At 43.6% G+C, this 19,544-nt stretch overlaps 2 protein-coding genes across 3 annotated transcripts; both read left to right on the forward strand.

Annotated features, from left to right (window-relative positions):
• Window positions 1-2,293: 2,293 nt before the first annotated feature.
• On the forward strand, window positions 2,294-3,320 carry atp5if1a (ATP synthase inhibitory factor subunit 1a). Its single transcript, XM_084454833.1, has 3 exons — window positions 2,294-2,419; window positions 2,797-2,909; window positions 3,087-3,320. Exons 1-3 carry the CDS (start codon window positions 2,348-2,350, stop codon window positions 3,226-3,228), a joined length of 327 nt encoding a protein of 108 aa, XP_084310959.1. The 5' UTR covers window positions 2,294-2,347; the 3' UTR covers window positions 3,229-3,320.
• A 414-nt stretch (window positions 3,321-3,734) lies between these two features.
• LOC311323169 (heterogeneous nuclear ribonucleoprotein R-like) lies at window positions 3,735-12,023 on the forward strand. Of its 2 annotated transcripts, XM_084455337.1 has the most exons (14): window positions 3,735-3,865; window positions 4,676-4,836; window positions 5,179-5,297; window positions 5,405-5,512; window positions 5,618-5,731; window positions 6,876-7,052; window positions 7,271-7,406; window positions 7,587-7,792; window positions 7,965-8,114; window positions 8,243-8,364; window positions 8,544-9,091; window positions 10,504-10,567; window positions 11,563-11,653; window positions 11,928-12,023. In XM_084455337.1, exons 2-12 carry the CDS (start codon window positions 4,680-4,682, stop codon window positions 10,533-10,535), a joined length of 1,869 nt encoding a protein of 622 aa, XP_084311463.1. In that variant the 5' UTR covers window positions 3,735-3,865; window positions 4,676-4,679; the 3' UTR covers window positions 10,536-10,567; window positions 11,563-11,653; window positions 11,928-12,023. The 2 variants fall into 2 exon arrangements, with proteins under 2 accessions (XP_084311463.1, XP_084311462.1); XM_084455336.1 differs by lacking the exons at window positions 10,504-10,567; window positions 11,563-11,653; window positions 11,928-12,023 and having other exon boundaries at window positions 8,544-9,917.
• The last annotated feature ends 7,521 nt before the right edge of the window (window positions 12,024-19,544 follow it).

The following is a 19,544-nucleotide window of genomic DNA, read 5'->3' on the forward strand; positions in this document are numbered from 1 at the left end:
AATAAATATAAATCAATATTAAATAACATCCAGTGTCATGCCCAGTCTTTTTTTTTTATTAAAATACAGGTAACACCCTGACAAACAACTCAATGTGCCAAAGACCACATTTCCATCTACTGTACAAAAGACTTTAATGCAACACTGCAGAACATGAGTTCTGAAAAAGAAAAATCTGGGGGGGGAATGACTGCAGTTGCTAAAAAGAGCCAGCTGACCATCATCTAATTCAATTCAATATGCAAAGTGGCAATGCAATTTGAAAATGCATTTTACAATTTGCAATTCAATATGCAAAGTGCCAATGCAATCCTCAATTCACTTTGAAGAAAAAATAGAATGAAAACTGAATGAATTGCATGTCATATTGCAGTGGTTTTCACTTTGAAGAAAAAATAGAATGAAAGCTGAATCAATGGCATGTCATATTGCCGTGGTTTTTGGGTGTCTTTATTCAAATGACCATTCAGTGTGCAGACCCGCCCCATACTCTGCCCCTGATATATATTATATCTGTCTGTAACACGGCCTAGTAGTATATAAAAGCCTGCTGATTCACAATACAATAATATTGTGACACTTTGGTTGGTTTGGGGTGTTAGGGTTCTACCTGTAGACAATCTGTGGAAATATAAAGTAAATCCAACCAGTAGATGGGAAATGATGCAGGATTACCTTGGAACTCCTTTTTCAGGGCAGGCCTGGAGTATTTGGCTCTTTTTTGCAAATGTGGTGAATCACTTTATTGAAGAATTTCATGGCTTTTTCAAAACAAGTAAAAAGTCTGATCATTCATTTTATGAAGGGGATAAGTCAAAGTTATGAAAAAATAAGGTCAGGTTTTGTTCTATCCCTGCTAGAAGAGTAGGACCAGGATTAAAAGTGAATATTCCTCATACAAAATAACTTTTTGCTCTTTCCGCCTATAATAAGGCCTTTAATAGAAGGCTGCTGATTCAAAATAGAACCAAATATTGGCATCATGGTTGTTTTGGGATGTAGGGACACTACCTGTAGACCATCTTTGCAAGTATCATGTAAAAACAACCATCTGGTAGAAAATGACAATCTTGGAATTCCCTCTTTCAGGTTAGGTGTTTTTTTGCACTTTTTTGGCCTATGGGGTAAGTCACTTCATGGATGAATTTCATGACTTTTGCAGTAAAAGTAAAACTTGGGACAATCCATTTCATGAAGGGGACATATTAAAGATATGAAAAAACAATGTCCCGTTTTGTTCTACCCCGGGGAGGGGTATCTCAAAAACTAAGGCTCTCTAAAGGGGAGAGGAACTACTGAGTGACCCGGAAGGAGCTGCTGGCGGCAGTACGGGCGGTGAAACACTTCAAGTCCTACCTGTATGGGAAAGCCTTCCTACTGTAAACAGTCTTTATTGTCCTCAAACAATCAACTCTTTGTAAAGATATGTACAAAGTTGTCTTTTGGAGTTTAGCTATAGCTACACAAAATCATTGACATCAGACTGAGAAACACACGGAACTACAGTGGAACTTTGTGGGATACTGCAACAGCAGCAAAACAACAAGTCTTTGCAACCGCAGCAAAACACATGCCAGTAAATTGAGCAATGAGATGTTTCTCGGCTGGCTCTTACAACATGCACACGAAGCTTAAGCAAGGTGGAAAAAAACAATACAAAATGACAATAGAAAATAAGACGCTATATGGACTTTTAATACAAAATGCAAAATATATAGCCTACATGAAAGGGATGGTGTGTGCTGAGAGCAGATTCAATTGTACAGTTTAGTTAAATGCACAAATAGGCTATGTGTGGATCATGATAGGCCCTATCTATATTATGTAGGCCCATATGATATATTTTAGTTAGCCGATCACCCTCTCAGCGGAGCGGATGATGCTGATGGTGATTAGGAGCGGAGCCCTCTACTCCACTCATAGAACTGGGGTAACAATGTGTAACCATCGTTCTTTAGTGGTGCCAACTTGTGACAAGATAATCACCATTAAGCACTACATGACAAGGCTGTGGAATTAATCCTGCGTGGTTCTCATCAATGCCCTATTGTAATGCTCAGATACATCCCTCTTGTTTCACTGTGCACTCTCATAGTTGTGAGAATGAATTAAGTTAGGGTTTAGAGGATATTACACTCTGCCCCTTCAAATCAGGTCAAACTCGGATGGCATACATGGGAAAATAAAACTGTTCTTCTTCCTCAATACTGCAGAGGGCAGTAGAGAGTCATCAAACGCTGATCGATTTTTTTTCCCACACCCATGAAAATGCCCATTTCCGCATTCAAAAGTGCACAGAACCTCTGCACAACTTTGTAGCGTACACTCCGCTGAGTTAAAATCGAGAATGGCTAGGTTTCTAACTAGATACCACTTCAGGGGTTACTTTGCCAGCCAGATCAGGATGGCATCCGATCAGGTAGTGTGTGGCGACTAATTACATTTTAGTGCTGATAAGAAAGCAACCGTTTGAATCCGAGTCTGAGCAAGCTAATAACTAGCTAGTGCTAGCTAGCAAAGGCTAGAGCTGGCACGCCTTAGTTTTATCTGCTTCACTTCCCCCAACGAACACCAACCAACAACGTTGTACTGGTGCGCCATGTTTGTTGGTGACTGTTGCCCATGGATGTATTATTATTAGAACTGTTGCCGTTGGTTGGTCGATTTTTGGAGCACACTGCGCTCGGAGATCTCGAAAGTCTGGCATCGCGAGACTGACTGACCTAGGCTGTGTAGCATACATCTACTAGCTTTTCTGTTGACCTCTCTTTCTGTCTCCTTTTCATTCTCTCATAGCTTGGTGAACTGGGAAAAGGAGCAGGAAAAGGAGGAGGTGGAGGTGGTTCCGTGAGAGAGGCAGGTGGAGCCTTTGGGAAGAAGCAGGCTGCAGAAGAGGAGCGGTATTTCAAGTAAGTGTTCCTGTTATTTTATTAGGTGTTCAAAGGTTCCTGTCCCATTGAGCTTATTGCAGCTAGATGATAACATAGAAGAGTTCCAAATAACAAACCCCTGTATTTTATGCAAATGAATACAATTTATGGACATGTTACTTTATAATCCTCTTGCCTCTCTTTTTGAATTCTCAGACAGAAAGAGAAGGAGCAGTTGGCTGTCCTACGCAAGCACCATGAAGATGAGATAGACCACCACAAGAAAGAGATTGAGAGACTGCAGAAAGAGATTGATCGTCACAAGGGAAAGATCAGGAAACTGAAACATGACGACTGAGCTGATTCTTTCTTCCCAAACACAGCATTATCCTTGGCAAGCCAAATATAACATTGCCTAATATGCTACCTCTTGGCAGTTGTTGAATGATATTTGTATATGAGTATAATCAAATGATTAATAAATTTTAAAAAACTAAATGTTTTCTTGTAGTCTGTAGTTACTTAAGTTATATATCTTACTGAGGACAATTTTAAGTTTGTATTGTTTTTTTCTCTGTACACTAGGGTGGCAGTTACTTGCCTCACTTTTTTCATAGCATCAAATCCAATCCTCCTCCACAGTGGCCAGGATAACTCTAAGCTTGTTGCCATAATGTCTGAAATGTTACAATTTGAGCATTTCTGTCTGAACATGGTCTGAAAGCAAGAAGCTCTATTGGAGAAAAGTGATGTCAGTCACCTTTAAACCTGTTTGATTGGTTAAAATGATACGTACGCACTACATGGAGGCGTTTACCTCAGGATCTGGGTTCGTTGCCAAGCGGTGGCGTTGTGGCTATCGACTGGGCCGTCTCGAGATCTGTCTCGTGGGTAGACCCAAACATATTATTCATATCAGCAGTTTTGGACAAGTCTTACGGGTTACTTGTTAGGAAATATTATTACCGTCAGTGTTATTTTCCTGGAATAGATAGGTAAGCTCTTGATAACTATCTATGTGCACCCATTTGGGCGCGTACTTTATTGGAATTCTGGAAGGTGTGCACACAAGGCCTTGGTCCTGCGATTAGCTAGTTAACGTTAGCTGTCTAGATTTTGCATGATTTGAATCGTCGCCGCATTCGAAACCTTTCAATATTTGGCTTTTTTGCAGTTGTCTTGACGTTACGCTTAATGTAGTAGCACGATTTGTGTATTCAGTCTTGGTTTATGTACCTAGCAAGCTAGCGAAGTGATTTGATGTTAGCCATTTAGCAAGCTAGCTACATGCGAAGGGGGCGGGACGGTGCCGTTTTACCACGAGAGAAAGAAAGAACACAGTCGAGTTCGCTAATATTGAGCTCGCCGGTTACCAATAATCATGCAATAAAGGTTATTGATGATCAAGCTGTAGATAACTTCTGGCTGTTGTTGCACCTGTTTCCATAGCACTGAAATCGAACAAGGTTCATCATGGCTCTAACGTTACACTCATGAATGATGTGATAATGCCAGAATCTTTCATAAGATGCACTTTAACGTTGGTAAAACATATATCTCCCTTGTTGATCCTTGAGCGGAGAAGTTGATTCTATCTTATAACTGTATCTCTAGCCTACGTGTAGTCATTGAACCCTAATTTAACTCCTTTTGAGCGGTGCAGCCGCTTCTATATGTGACGTATCTGTGCGTGTCCGTTTGTAGCATGGATACCGTCGCAGACCAACAGGGGGCAGTAGAGCCTGCACCACTTACTTCATCATCTTGGTGTGATTTATTTCTATTCTTTTCTTCCTCATCTTCAGGAGAATGGCCACCGCCGAGGTGAATGGTAGTTCGGCCCCGGCGAAAGAGGAGGAAGAGCCGATGGACATCAGCACCACACACACAGAGAACTACCAGACACTCATTGACGCCGGACTGCCACAGAAGGTGGCCGAGAGCCTCGACAACATCTTCCAGACAGGTGGGGAACCACACCGTGGATCCAAATATACAAGCGTATATACCAGTAGATAACTTAGGGACGTTTTTTACTCAATCCAGGCATCCTAAAATGTGCTACATTGTAAGTGAGCAGCTCCTTGTTGGTAGTTAAACGAAGCGTTAAAATGTGCTGTCCAAAGAGTCCTGGCACCAGAGTCTTAGCACTCTCCAAGCTGGCTCAGGTCCATAGTGTCCAGCCCGTCACATATGCACGGTCAGCAGCTGTGCTGGAGCTTACCGAGTATCCAGACATGCTTAAGTGAGGTATTAGTTGGGCCCGGGCCAGATTATAATATGTGAGGTATGTGTCTGGCTGCCGTAGGCTTGGTGGCCTACGCTGACCTTGACGAGAGGGCCATTGACGCGTTGAGGGAGTTCAACGAGGAAGGGGCCCTGTCAGTGCTTCTACAATTCAAAGAGAGTGACCTGTCCCATGTGCAGGTGAGAAAATGTCTAAACGCATCAGTGTATAACCTAAATTAGACTAATTGAATGGTCTGGCAACCCAAAATAGGGGAGATTAAAGGTTTTGTGATGCGTTTCCCCAGAACAAAAGCGCTTTTCTTTGTGGAGTCATGAAGACGTATAGACAGAGGGAAAAGCAAGGAAGTAAAGTACAAGAATCCACCAAAGGTCCCGATGAGTCTAAAATAAAGGTAACATGTTGATTTAGTGGCTTAGTTGGAACCTGCTTTGTGGGAATATATGCCTGCCAAGGTGCAGTTGTGTTGACGGTTTTGCTGTCTAATCATGTTCCCCAGGCTTTGCTGGAGAGGACGGGATACACCTTGGACGTCACCACTGGACAGAGGAAGTACGGAGGGCCCCCACCTGAGGAGGTGTTCAAGGGAATACAGCCTGGAATCGGAACTGAGGTAAAGTTGGACGCCACTCTCTTCATCCCGAACAGCGCCAATCAGGGTTCGAAATTAACACCCACCAAGCACCAAATGCGGGTATATTTTTCATTTGACGTGTATGTTTTGGAAGCCACCTGACACTTTGGCAGGTGATGTTTTTTGCAACAAAATATCAGCATTGATGGTTCAGTGCTTAACAAAATATCAGCCTTTGTGGATCATAGCACGGACAACATTTTTGCAATAAATATCAGCATTGACGCAGCGCAAGTAAGATCAGCCTTGGTGGCTCATACAGCGCAGTGAGCGCACAAGTGAATGAACGACGCTTGAAAAGAGCACTCGGTGGATCTGCTTGTTGTGCATCGAATGAAACGAGCTGTAAAATTATTTCGGGGCCTATCTCTAGCCTGCAAGGTAAAGCTTCTAGGCTACTAATTGGCTAACATTTCTGTTTTGTTAACAGGTGAAGCAACGTACGTAGGCTATTCACAGCCAGCAAACTTGTCATCTAAAGCTATGCTACGTTAGCTGATTGGGACTGGCTTGTGACTAGCTAAAGTTAGCTAGCTAATGTAGCTAACTATATTGTGCCAGACAGCCAAAACAAGCGTCACATATATTTGACATTGCTGGCTAGAATAACCAGTGTTGTGAAATACGTTTTAACAACTGGTCAGTTGATATGTTGCACAGGAATCGAGCAGGACAATGTCATTAGGGCTAGGTTAGGTAGCTAGCAAAGTCAGCTTGCCCAGCTGGTATGGTTATAGGCTCATTCCTATGGAATAGCTTAGTAGTTTGTTATTTAACAATAGGTTGGCTACTCACTAGTGCTGTGGCACCAGGAATCTGCTCTGACCACTGTTTTATTTCACCACCATATCATGTTAATATGCAGATTAAATGTACTGTATGTCTACACGACATAAAAAGGCTTTATATAAATGTTATTTTTTGGCTGGTAAAAAAAAGGTTTGGCGGGTAAAATTTTTCTTCCACCATACAAAAATCCACCCCTGGCGCAAATTGATCACTGTGAAGAGGATGTCTTCAGAGCTTTTCGGCACTCGCCCTCCTACCATTTCCATGTGAGGAGCAGGTCCAAGCACTTGCATAGTGGTTCCCTCCCTGACCCATGTGCTGTTTCTACCCTCAGGTATTTGTGGGGAAGATCCCCAGAGACCTGTACGAGGACGAGCTGGTGCCACTGTTTGAAAAGGCAGGTCCGATCTGGGACCTGAGGCTAATGATGGACCCTCTGTCAGGCCAGAACCGGGGCTATGCCTTCATCACCTTCTGCAGCAAGGATGCGGCACAGGAGGCTGTCAAACTAGTAAGGCCCTGTTGTCTTTCTGGCGGGGGAGAAGCCTCTCTCCCCTCTCAGCAGCATAAGCTGTGTCAAAACTTACTCATGTCTTGGTAATGGATATTTGAGGCACTATTGATTGTCTGTTTCACATCTGTGTCTTGCACTTTCATGCCTGCCGGTTGACTGCGTACTAAAAATGTTTGCACCATTAAGCAATAATTTATTCATTCTCTTGTCTCCAGTGTGACAACTATGAAATCCGGGCAGGGAAGTACCTGGGAGTGTGCATATCTGTGGCAAACAACCGCCTGTTTGTCGGATCAATCCCAAAGAACAAGACCAGAGAGAGCATACTGGAGGACTTTGGCAAAGTCACAGGTGAGCTGAAAGTCCAGATGCCCTACTGTTAGTTTTCAAAGTTTCTCTGGTCCTTTGCAACAGTTACTCTACCTTGGGTCCGCAAAATCAAAATACAAGAAACAGGTCAAAATGCGTCAAACAAAAGACCAGATGCCGCTTCATGGCGCTTGCTGATCATCGTTCCCTTCTCTACCCCAGAGGGTCTCCAAGAGGTGATCCTGTACCACCAGCCTGACGACAAGAAGAAGAACCGAGGCTTCTGCTTCCTGGAGTACGAGGACCACAAGTCCGCCGCCCAGGCCCGCCGCCGCCTGATGAGCGGCAAGGTGAAGGTGTGGGGGAACCCCGTCACCGTGGAGTGGGCGGACCCCGTTGCCGAGCCCGACGCTGAGGTCATGGCCAAGGTCGGTCTTTATTCATTCCTCTGTCCCCTCACTCCCGATCCCCTCTTGGTGTGTTCTCACTTGTGCACGCTCTCTCTCTCTTTCTCCTCCTCCGGTGGAGAAACATGCCCACGGTCTATCCTTTTTGACGTCGCTCGAAAGGAACGTTTAATTTTCGTTTGTTTCTTTTCAGGTGAAGGTGCTGTTTGTGAGGAAGCTGGCCACCCCGGTCACAGAGGAACTCCTGGAGAAGACGTTCTCCCAGTTCGGGAAGCTGGAGCGAGTGAAGAAGCTGAAAGACTACGCTTTCGTTCACTTTGAGGAGAGGGACGCAGCGGTGAAGGTGGGTGATGACCCCCCCCCCCCCAGACTACTGTACACTTATTCACACCATTTTTTCCCCCCTTTAATTTTCTCTTTATCTTTCTCTTGAATATTTTGTGATGACCCTATTTGTGGTGCTTTGTTCAGGCCATGGCGGAGATGAATGGGAAGGAGCTGGGGGGAGAGGAGATTGAGATAGTCCTGGCCAAGCCTCCAGACAAGAAAAGGAAAGAGCGTCAGGCCCAAAGGCAGACCACCAGGAACACAGGGTGAGTCTGCAGAGAGAGAGAGAGAGAGAGAGAGAGAGAGACTAGGCTTGACTTGGATCCGGTAGATAGGAGAGACAAGAGACGGATGGAGAGATTAAACTCCCTGATAGACGGCTTATATTACTGAAAGTGCCTTTAAAGTTGACTTGTTTATTTGTTTCCTCGCTTGCTTTCTGCAGGTATGATGACTATTACTACTACCCGCCTCCACGCATGCCCCCGCCAGGTAGGGGGAGGGGCCGTGGCGGACGAGGGGGCTATGCCGCCTACCCCCCAGAGTACTACAGCTACGAGGACTACTACGATGATTACTACGGCGGCTACAGCGACTATCACGACTACCGCGGGGGTTACGAAGACCCTTACTACGGCTACGACGACATCTACACCATGAGGGGGCGTGGCAGCCGGCCCAGCAGGGGAGGCCCACCCCCGCCCAGGGCCCGTGGGGCACCGCCCACCCGAGGGCGGGGCGGCTATGCCCAGAGAGGGCCACCGATCGGAGGTCCGCGGGGTGGCCGAGGGGGCCGCGGTGCTCCCTTCCAGCCCCAGAGGGGGCGTGGTGCCCGGGGCACCAGGGGGAACCGTGGGGGCAACGTGGGCGGGAAGAGGAAGGCAGACGTGTTCAACCAGCCTGATTCCAAACGCCGGCAGACCAACAACCAACAGAACTGGGGGTCCCAGCCCATCGCCCAGCAGCCCCTGCAGCAAGGGGCCGACTATTCCGGTAACTATGGTTACAGTAATGACACCCTGGAGTTTTCACAGGATTCTTATGGGCAGCAGTGGAAGTAGACGCAACCAAAAGGTATTTGGCAGAAAGTAGAAAAAGAGAAAAAAAAAGAGAGGAAAAAAGGAGATTGGCTGCAATTTTTGATTGACTTTTTATTCATCACCTCTCATGAAACAAACAAAAAATAATGACACTGAAAAAAAAATGGACAGACCCCAGAATTGGCTGAAGTTGATTGGCTGGAATTTGCATTTTGGCTGAAGAAGTGAATGTAACCGTTATGCTGAATCATTTCTTACTCTTTACGGTTACATGGGACATATGTCTTAAAAAACACACACAAAACACTTTTACTCCTACTTTTTGTTTGTGATTCTTTTAAAGCCAACAATGAACATTTTAAAAAGTGGACATTCATTTTCAAAAGTCTGAGAGGACATTAAAATCATGAGATTGCCTTGCAGGAAGTTTGTGACCACCACCCCCTACCTGTACTCCCCCTATTCCTGGTTTCTACTAGTGGCTTAGGGACTTGCTTGTAAATATTTGCATATGGCTAGAGCTTCATATTCATTTTTTGCAGTGGTGGAGAAAAGAATCCACAGGAAGGAGGAAAAAAGTTTTGTAACGTTAAAAGTGTATGTCTAGCATTTCTAGAGGTAGATCGGTTGTGTTTTTTAAATCTGATATTATTATCATAACTTCCTATGTTTTCTTTGAACTTGCCCGTTAGAACAAGGTTGGCTTACCTTAAGAGCCATAGGAGTTTGTTCTTTGATGTTTGTATTTATAACTTTTACGTTTGTTCCGTTTCAATAAAACTCAGTTGAGCATCAATTCAATTGTCAGATACCTCAAATTCAATGGTGTCATTCAGTATTTTGAGTCAATTCCTACCTCAAATTTCACATTTGGGCTGCGATTTTTCAATTGTTATCAAACAAGATGAGACAGGACAAGAGAAAGTATATACTGGAGTGTTTGAATGATGAGTATTACTGAAAAAGGATTTTAACCCTTTATTTTCCAGGATATGTCACCCATAGTAACCACAGTAGCACTGTTTGGGCAATAATCCATTTCTCCCTTCACTATCATATGTATTCAACATTACAAACCAGTACAATAACATGCACTGGCTGAGTGGTAATTCACCTTTACTCTGTGGAACAATTGTGATTCTAGAGTCGAGAGAAACACTTGATGGAGGTGATCCATATGAAGACGTTGGATCAGTCTATCCCAAGGGTTAAAATTCTTAGCTGTGCTGTTGTCTCTTTTGTTGTAGCCATGAAGCTTCAAGACCCGTTTCCTTTTCCATAGCAAAGTGCTAAGAGCAGATAGGCTGTGGTCCCCTGATGCTGCTGTATGTTTCATGTTCTGTCCTTTTATTCCAACCTACCCAGGTGGTGGAGCAAGAGCAGCATCGCTTGAGTGAGGAACTCACCTGAACTGTGTTCTTGCAAGAGGGTGAGCTAGTTTACAGAGTACCGTCTCCTCAACGACTATCTGCTAATCAAGGGGAAATTTCCAGCCGCTATCATGCCATACCTGTGCTGTTCTAACTAATAGGCCTATACTATGAGCCAACGCTACATTGAAATTGATTCTTTTTATGGTTGGTCAGTGCAGAATGCCTTGAAGTCTCTGCAGATGCAATTTTAGTATTATATGTCTAGTTCTGTAAAATACTGTTCATCGTTATGAACTGTAGAGGATAAACCTCAAGTGTGAAGATTTGGAAGTTACTGTAACCAACCTGACTGGACGAAGTCAGTTGGTGACGCTCAGAAGCCGATTGTTCTCTATTTCAGTTTGGATTAAAGAGTCCACAACTCAGACAAGGATTTATTAAGGAAGTAAACCCCGCCCCCACCCCCCAACCCTGCAAACACCTGTCATTTTTGATCCCCGCTGTGTTAATCGCCTGCCTTGACGGTCACAATTCCCCTTGTCAAATCAAATCCTGTGAAAAGAAAACAATTCTCCTCTCTGACCACTAGAGAGAGACATTTCAAAAGGAGACGCTTAGAACATGGATTTAATCTTTTCCCTGAGAGGAAGGCAACGTTACTGTCTCATTGTCCATTATGAAACTGATAAATACTGACTGTGGTGGATGCCTGTAATTGTCATCATTATTTAGATTTACCCAGATTTTAGTGCTCTCATATATTACTATTCAAGCTTCAAGACGAGCAAATATTGTAACAAGGAGGTGCCTGGAAATTAATGTAATCTCTTTTAGACTCCACTAGATGGCAGAGTACATGGCAGAGTACATGATGTTCTTTTACAGGCATTTAGTTCTAAATGAGCTCTTTTATTGAACCAATCGACCACAATTTGGGTTTGTATTGATTTATTTGTGTCAAATTTAAGGTGCTATAGAAGATCATATAACTCTATCCAACGTCTCGATAAACACAATTGTGTGTGTTTTCACATGTTGCCTTTGTTACCAGACTGCAGCAGAACTGCCCTCAAGGTGGCGCCTGTCCTGCCCTCCATCCCTGTGAACAGTATGTGAGGCTCACAGATGGAGTGAACATATGGGTAAGGTTAAATCTTTCAACAAGTTTTCCTTACTGCCCGTTTTTTGCCCTTAGATCTGTGACACCTAGAATGTGTGAGAATCACACTTTGATGTGATATCCAACCACACTTTGTCATCATATTCATAGAACATACAAACAAAATTGTTCGCCTTGTCTGCTATTCTCCGCAATCAAAACACCATGATGGTGTTGCTGACAGACAAGATTTAACAGAGATTCTGAGTTGGAGATGATTGAAGTAACATGGCCCCGCCTGTATGGCCTTTTTCCAGCTCTCCCCCCAAGGAGACCTCCTCTCCTATCCTATCCTGTCCAAGCCAAGGTGCCTGTGTGGGCCACGGTAGGCATAGACATCCCCCATGAAGAGCTGCTGGCTTACCTGAGGACTCAGGCGGAGGAGAAGACTCCAGAACTGTCCCGCGTCGTTGTGGAGTTCCTGTTCCCAGTCGTTGCGTTGCTCCTCTTGGTCCTCCTGGTGGTGGCCGGCTACCATGCTTAGAGAAACACAGAAAAGAAAGGTAAACCAGTACGAGCAGCATCTTGATCTTTGGCACAAGTTTTGCCTCTGTGACACTTGAGATCAATTACATTACACAACCTCAATTTTAGTCCATCTCTGTATGTCACCGTAGAGTTCTCTAGTTTGTATTCTAGCTCTCTAGTGTCTTTTCTGGGTCCCTAATTCACTGTCTATAGCTAACACTGACACGATATCCATACCTGGATCAGACCTAGAATCAACTAGCTACCTCTCACATAACCTGCTGGCTTGTCTGGCTGACAGCAGTAGGGTGTCACTGACTTCAGTGGCTTGATTATCACCATCTGAGAAGTCCAAGTGTAAGATGTCAATGAATTTAACACATGAGTTGAAATGGGAAAGGACAGACACTTATAAAGCCAAATCATTTTATCAATGTAAAAAATATTAATTGCAGGATATCATTTGAGAAAACTAACTCTCAGCCTGGCCTCTCTCTTTGCTGTTAACTAGTCTTTACATGTTCGTTAGCTAGTTAGGAGTTATCATAGCCTCAAGCAAGCTAGCCTTACTTGAGTCCTGCACTCTAATAAGTGAATTGCTGCTTACTTTATCAACATTGATGCTCTTGTTAATGTTCTTAATGAAAGCGTATTAGCAATAACATATATTTTACTTAACCATTTTATACTTCATATCATTACCTAAGTTTATCCTAACTATTCTAAATCTAAAACTATCAAGTGTCAACTGATTCCAGGAAATGCTTTATAGTGGCACCTTTGTTCTCACTTGCTGCAGCAGTCTCCTGTCTGAAGAGCAGGTCCTGTGTTCCATCTGTCTGTCTGGATGTGTTCTTGGAACCTGTTTATTCCTTGTGAACACAACTACTGCAAGGCCTGTATGAGTAACAACTGGGGCAGCACTGACACTGACTGCCAGTGTCCCAGGTGTAAGGACAAGTTCGACAGAAGACCCAAGCTTTGTGCCAACATGACATTAAGAGATGTTGTTGAAAATGTTAAACGGTTGAAGGTCAGAGATGAAGAGGAGTCCCCTGCCAGACCTGGAGAAGTGCCCTGTGTTGTCTGCACAGGGAGGAAGCTCAAGGCCCTGATGTCCTGCCTGGTATGTCAGATCTCTTACTGTGAGACTTACCTGGAACCTCACCTGAGAGTCACAGCCACAGAGGACAGGATGTGTAAGAAGCATGACAAGCTGTTAGAGCTTTTCTGTAGGAAGGGGCAGATGTGTGTGCGTTTCATGTGCATGAACACAGACCATAAGAATCAAGATGCTGTCCATCCAAGAGGAGTGTGGACCGAGGAAGGCTTCACTGGGAAATATGATGGCTGATATTGATCAGATGATGAAAACTAGATCTACAAAGGCTCAGCAGATCTACAAAGGCTCAGCAGATCAAACTCTTAGTACAGATCAGCCAGAGAGATGAAGAGAGATACATGCATATCAGACAGTGTGGAGGTCTTCACTGCTCTGTTGTGCTCCATTGAGAGAAGCCAGGCTGAGCTTATTCCGGTGATTGAAGAGAAACAGAAGCAGAGAATCAAGCTCTGTGGTTCATTAAAGGGTTGGAAGAGGAAATCACTGAGCTGAAGAGGAGAAGTTCTTAGCTTTAGCAGCTCTCACACACTGAGAACCACCTCCATGTCCTTCAAAGCTATCCATCCCGGAGCACCCTTCAGTAAAACAAGGACTGGTCTCGGATCAGTGTCCATAGTGGTCTGAGTGTCTACCCTGAGAACATGTATTAATAAGCAATTATCTTACTATTTTCAACTTCAATTTAAGTGGTTGAAAGTTATACGTTCCTCGACTTTTAATGTTGAATTAATGTAGAACAACAAACACTTAAGCTAAGTTGCTTGTAAAATTAGGCTAGATGGCAAACTAGCTAGCTGCTAGACACATGCAATAAAAAGCAATCGACTAGTTGTAACTGGTTAAGGTAAAAATAAAAACTTAACAAAGACAAAGAGCCTTAATTTGAAACAATGTCCACTGCCAGGTGGGGTTTGATGGAGCTGTGAAAACATGTTATGAACATTTTCCCATGCAAACAGGAAACGGTAGTTTGCAAAATATTGTTGTGACTTAGTTCTCAAGAACTTAGAAATACCTGTATACTGTCGTGTTCTTACCTCAAAGGTGCACGAAGAACTGTCTTCATCAATGACACATTCAACGGCTTTTGTGTTCGAAGCACACAATGATTGACGTCACTAAGAGCCAATGAAAAGTGGGGAGGGGCAAACCTGGTGGCCCATCAGAGCATACGGGGGCGGGTGCCACCACGGTAAATACACCCCTGGTGCACAGAGACACGAAATGCATTTGCGGGTGGAGGTCTGTGCTCGCCGAGCACCAATTCTAGTTTACATTGTTATGAGAGGGGAAATGTTTGGAGGAAATATGATACATTTTATTGCTGTGATTAAGGAATATTTATATGATTTTTGTTAATTGAATCTGTATATTGCATTTTAAAGATTTAAACACCCCATGTTGTCCAGCAGCAGCGTTGTGTGACGGAGGCCCTGTCAGATTAGCAGGTGGCCCTGAAGGACAGAACTGAATTTTTATGTGTTCTCATTTTTCAGTAGGAGAAATCATATGTTATTTTGTCACGTAAGAGTTAACAGATTCTGTATCGTTCTTTGTGATTTCATAAGTCTGCTTTGGAATGAAATGTGGGATATGTTTCAACATTGTTTCGGAATTTGCTTTAGTAGGGGCAGAAGCAACCTGCTGTCAGTTCTGTTTAGATTGACCCACTGACTAGTATTTTTATTTGCACATGTCCATTAATTAACCCATCTTGTTAAGAAAGCTTTTTGTTTTTAAGAAATCCTTTTAAGACAGCTTTTTGTTAAGGTTCTTTGTATGCTAGCTGTAGCCCTATGAAGCATTATTTTTTTTCTAAATGTTTTTACGATCTGTAGCACTTTGAGATTGTTAATTTGATGTTAAGTGCCTTTACAAATAAAATGTATTATTATTAATAATTATTTGAATACATGTGTTCATATTCATAATATGTCTGATATTGCTCTATCCTGTAAAGCATTGTGACCTCTAACCTTACAGTATATGATATCTATGACATCACAATAGAGAATTGGAGAATATGTGTCTAGAACTGGTTTCTCCCAACTATACCGCAGACAAAAACAGACCAGAGGGAGAATTTATCAGAGATTTGTATGAAAGTCTGTGAAATGCAGACAATGAAGCCTTTATGGTCCCAGGTTGGAATAGAGTTCCCTCCTGCAGTAGGGGACCACACTGTGCCTTTCTATGGGGGTTACAGTGATCTGGTATACTGGATGCTAGTGTGGGCAACGGTCATCTGTGTACTGGTGGCCTTCTCCATCTTCCTTCACAGACTCAAGAAGAGGATCGAGGTAACCTACATTAGTTGTTCAATACTTTATTGAAATATTGTAGGGGGGAATACAAATATGTGTGCGTTAAAATATTAAAGTGATTTCTTTCTCAAAATAATGAATTGATGAATTTCCATAACTGCTCCTAAAATAGGCTACCCATCCAGCCGATGTGCCAACGGGGATTCTGCAGGAGACAATCCTGCAGAAGGTGAACGGCCTAGAAAGGAGGCTGACCATCCTTGAGGACTTTTACAGAATTGGGAAACACAAGGAAGGTTTGATCCCGGGATGTGAGGCAATTCTCAGATGTGTCCGATGCGAAAAACTAACCGGCCCATGATGGAAACTATATATTGCCAAGAGTAAAAGTGTTCTTAAGATCTGGTTGTGTTCAGCACTGTCTGTCATGATAGAGATCATGGCCTATTTTAAGTTCTGGTAGGCTATAACTGAATAATAAGCCCGATATTGGTTTTGGATGCTTATTTATTATGAACCTTTATACAGGCGTAGGTCAGTTGAGAACAATTTAATTTCACTTGGGCAAAAAACGGGGGGTTTAGTTAACTGTGAACTCACAAGATCAGGATGGTCTCACTTTATAGTAGCTATGGACCTATGATTTCTGCGAAGCGGATAACACGGACGGAATCACGGAAGACAACCAGGCCATGTCAAGCCTGGCTTATGTGTGTTGGCTGGCTTGTTTCTGTGTGGGACTGGTAGGATGGTAATGTCTGATAAATAAAGATGGGTCTTGTCACCTGGGCACATCAGTTCCAATGCTTCCAATGCTAATCCAGCACAATGAGAGCGGGATAGCCAGTAAGCTCATGGGCTCACAACAACTAGCAGCAGCTTCCATAACATTAATGGTAGCAGTCAGTGGCTAAATCAGTTACACTGATGAATCCTGTAATGTTAGCTATTTTGCTGCAATGGGTTCAACTTTTGTTTATGGAAAAGGTCATGACTTGCTGTTTTGCACTTCCCTTTAAGTGGTGAATAAGTAGACCCAGGACACGGTGGGTTATTTGGACATCTATACTAGGATCTTGATATTATATTGATATGAAAGTAAAGTATTTGCCCTTAAGTAAATTGTAATTAAAATGGTTCTTAGCTAAGTAACCTAAGTGTAGGCAGACTTGAAAGGTCAATTGTAATATCATGTATGAACAATTGTAAACATAGTACTCAACAGAATAGGTAATACTCAAGTCTTGATTTAAATTTTTCCTAAATGCTTTATTAAACATACATACATGCACATTAAAAGTAGTTATACGTTGTTATTTTGCATGTGCTCTCGGGACATGTTGTGGTTGTCAATCAATCAATGCTTTATTTGTATAGCACATTTCATACCCAGAGGCAACACAATGCGCTTTACAGAGAACAAGGTGTTCATAGGTGGGCATACGTCCCACCCCTACATATTCCAGAGGGAAGCAAAAAACAGTATCACCCAGGGGCCAGATAAGTGAGCTGTAAAAATTCTTCCCTGACCCCTCTCAACAAGGCGATCGAGCAAGCTCCTGGAGTATGTTTGTCTACCGGCTAAGAACATTTATAAAGCAATAAATGACATTAAATTACATTTACATTACAAATAACATTAAATTACATAAGACAGGCTAAAAACATCATAGGAGAGACATGGCAAACTGGTGTATGTCTGTGTGTGCGTGAATGTGTCTGGGCCCAGATAGAGGCAGGGGTTGGGGTAGGGAGGGGGTAGGAAAAGGATACGGACCCGGGTTAGGGTGAGGGGAAGGGGATCTGAGCCCAGGACTGGTGTATGTCTGTGTGTGGTTGAATGTGCCTGGGTCCAGGTAGAGGCAGGGGTCAGGGGTAGGGTGGGGGTAGGAAGAGGATACGGACCCGGATTAGGGTGAGGGGAAGGGGGGACTAGGTCCAGGCCTAAAGCCGGAAGTGGACTGGTGTATGTCTGTGTGTGTGTGTTTAACTAATTGCTACGACATCCACAGCAGACACAGGGGTATCTATCTATCTGTCTCTTTAACCATTTGCAGACACACAATGGGAGGTGTGACACGTCTTATTTGGTTGTGCTGAGGTGCTGGCCCGAGGAGTTGTGGATCTGGCCTGAGGAGCTGAGGTGCTGGTCTGAGGAGTTGTGGAGCTGGCCTGGGGAGCTGAGGTGCTGGTCTGAGGAGTTGTGGAGCTGGCCTGAGGAGCTGAGGTGCTGGTCTGAGGAGTTGTGGAGCTGGCCTGAGGTGCTGGTCTGAGGAGTTGTGGAGCTGGCCTGAGGAGCTGAGGTGCTGGTCTGAGGAGTTGTGGAGCTGGCCTGAGGTGCTGGTCTGAGGAGTTGTGGATCTGGCCTGAGGAGCTGAGGTGCTAGTCTGAGGAGTTGTGGAGCTGGCCTGAGGAGCTGAGGTGCTGGTCTGAGGAGTTGTGGAGCTGGCCTGAGGTGCTGGTCTGAGGAGTTGTGGAGCTGGCCCGAGGTGCTGGTCTGAGGAGTTGAGGTGCTAGCCTGTGATGCTGTGGTGTTGGCCTGAGGAGCTGAGGTGCTGGAGCTAGCCTGAGGAGCTGTGGTCAATTCAATTCAAACAACTTTATTAGTCCCACTAGAGGCAATTGGTTTAGAGCAGCATGTAAATATAAGAACATAACATCTCACCACATACACAATCAACAAAAAGTGGCCTACACCAGGAGCTAAGAAGGTCATTGATGATCTCGATCACCTTGAAAATAGTACGACAATTAATCAATAAATAACACCTACAGGGAGTTTAACAGTCTGAACGCCAAAGGGATAAAGGATTTGCTAGAGCAGTTCGTTCTTCGATGGCCTGAGGAGCTGAGGTGCTGGAGCTGGCCTGAGGAGCTGAGGTGCTGGAGTTGTGGTGCTGGTCTGAGGAGCTGTGGTGCTAAGCAGCTGTGGAGCATGTTATTAATTAATACAAATCTAAGGATAGAATGTTTACACTGAGAAGCGTTTTAAAATGTTAGATGATATTTATTCAGAGATATCAGTACTTACCAATGCCTGAGCTGTGATGGGCGAAGGCTCGGTAGGACAGCAGGTGGTGCACGGCTGTGGACCTGGACAACCGCTGCTGGATGAACGGAGCTGGACAGCTGTGGTTGTGGACAACAGTTGACTGGAGGTGGATGGCTGTAGAGTGGACATGCAGCCATAAATGACACTGCACTGCTTGTTGCTAGACACAGATATCAACCAATATATATAATATATCAATCAATATTAGTCTCTCATTAGTATGATCGAGTATGATAACTAGCAAACTTAGAAACATGACAACCAGGTAGCTATTCAGAAACAACCCAGCTGGCATTTCAATGTTGATTCACGGGTGATTCAACGTAATGTGACTGTGAATCAAAGTTGGATTAGGTTTTGATTTTGAAAGGTGAATTAACGTTGATATCGCGACGTTGTTCCAACATCTTACTCTTCAACATGGGTGAATTAAGGTCTTACAATCACTGCTGAATATGTGTTGAATTTGAAAGGTTAATCAACTTTGAAATCAACATGGGTAAATTAAGGTCTTTGAGTCAACTTTGCATCACTTTTGAAACTGCAACTTTGTTTCAACTTATTACTTTTCAATCATGTAGCCACAGATAAAGGCGTGAACTTTTTATAATTTTATTTTACATTAGAATCAAGATGCACATGTAGGCCTACAACAGCAGTGAATGGGGTTGCAACACTGACAACTGTGCAAATAGCAACAACATCAATCCAACAATAATGTGAAAAATAAGTGTTTGTGGCACACACACAAACACATTTTGTGACATACTTCTATACAGCAATGCTACAGAAAAAGGCTTTCACAGTCAATCTGCCGGCTGGTAACAGCTTTTAGCTTTCTGAACATACAACCTCTGCAGCACAATACGACCCAGGATGTAGCCTATGTTAAAACGTGAAAGCAAAACCAACTTAGTTAGCAAGCTAAACAATATATTAACCTTACAATCTACAAGTAGCGGCAAAA

The sequence above is a fragment of the Borostomias antarcticus genome, assembly GCF_949987555.1.
Source record: "Borostomias antarcticus genome assembly, chromosome: 21".
Taxonomy (NCBI): Eukaryota; Metazoa; Chordata; class Actinopteri; order Stomiiformes; family Stomiidae; genus Borostomias; species Borostomias antarcticus.

Excerpts from the sequence above, each read along its gene's own strand:
- atp5if1a (XM_084454833.1), top strand. The coding sequence starts at position 2,348 with ATGGCTAGGTTTCTAACTAGATACCACTTCAGGGGTTACTTTGCCAGC. Across the intron at positions 2,420-2,796 it reads TCAGGATGGCATCCGATCAG|CTTGGTGAACTGGGAAAAGG; the intron begins GTAGTGTGTGGC and ends ATTCTCTCATAG. Across the intron at positions 2,910-3,086 it reads GAAGAGGAGCGGTATTTCAA|ACAGAAAGAGAAGGAGCAGT; the intron begins GTAAGTGTTCCT and ends TTGAATTCTCAG.
- LOC311323169 (XM_084455336.1), top strand. The coding sequence starts at position 4,680 with ATGGCCACCGCCGAGGTGAATGGTAGTTCGGCCCCGGCGAAAGAGGAG. Across the intron at positions 7,793-7,964 it reads ACGCTGAGGTCATGGCCAAG|GTGAAGGTGCTGTTTGTGAG; the intron begins GTCGGTCTTTAT and ends GTTTCTTTTCAG. Across the intron at positions 8,365-8,543 it reads CAGACCACCAGGAACACAGG|GTATGATGACTATTACTACT; the intron begins GTGAGTCTGCAG and ends TGCTTTCTGCAG.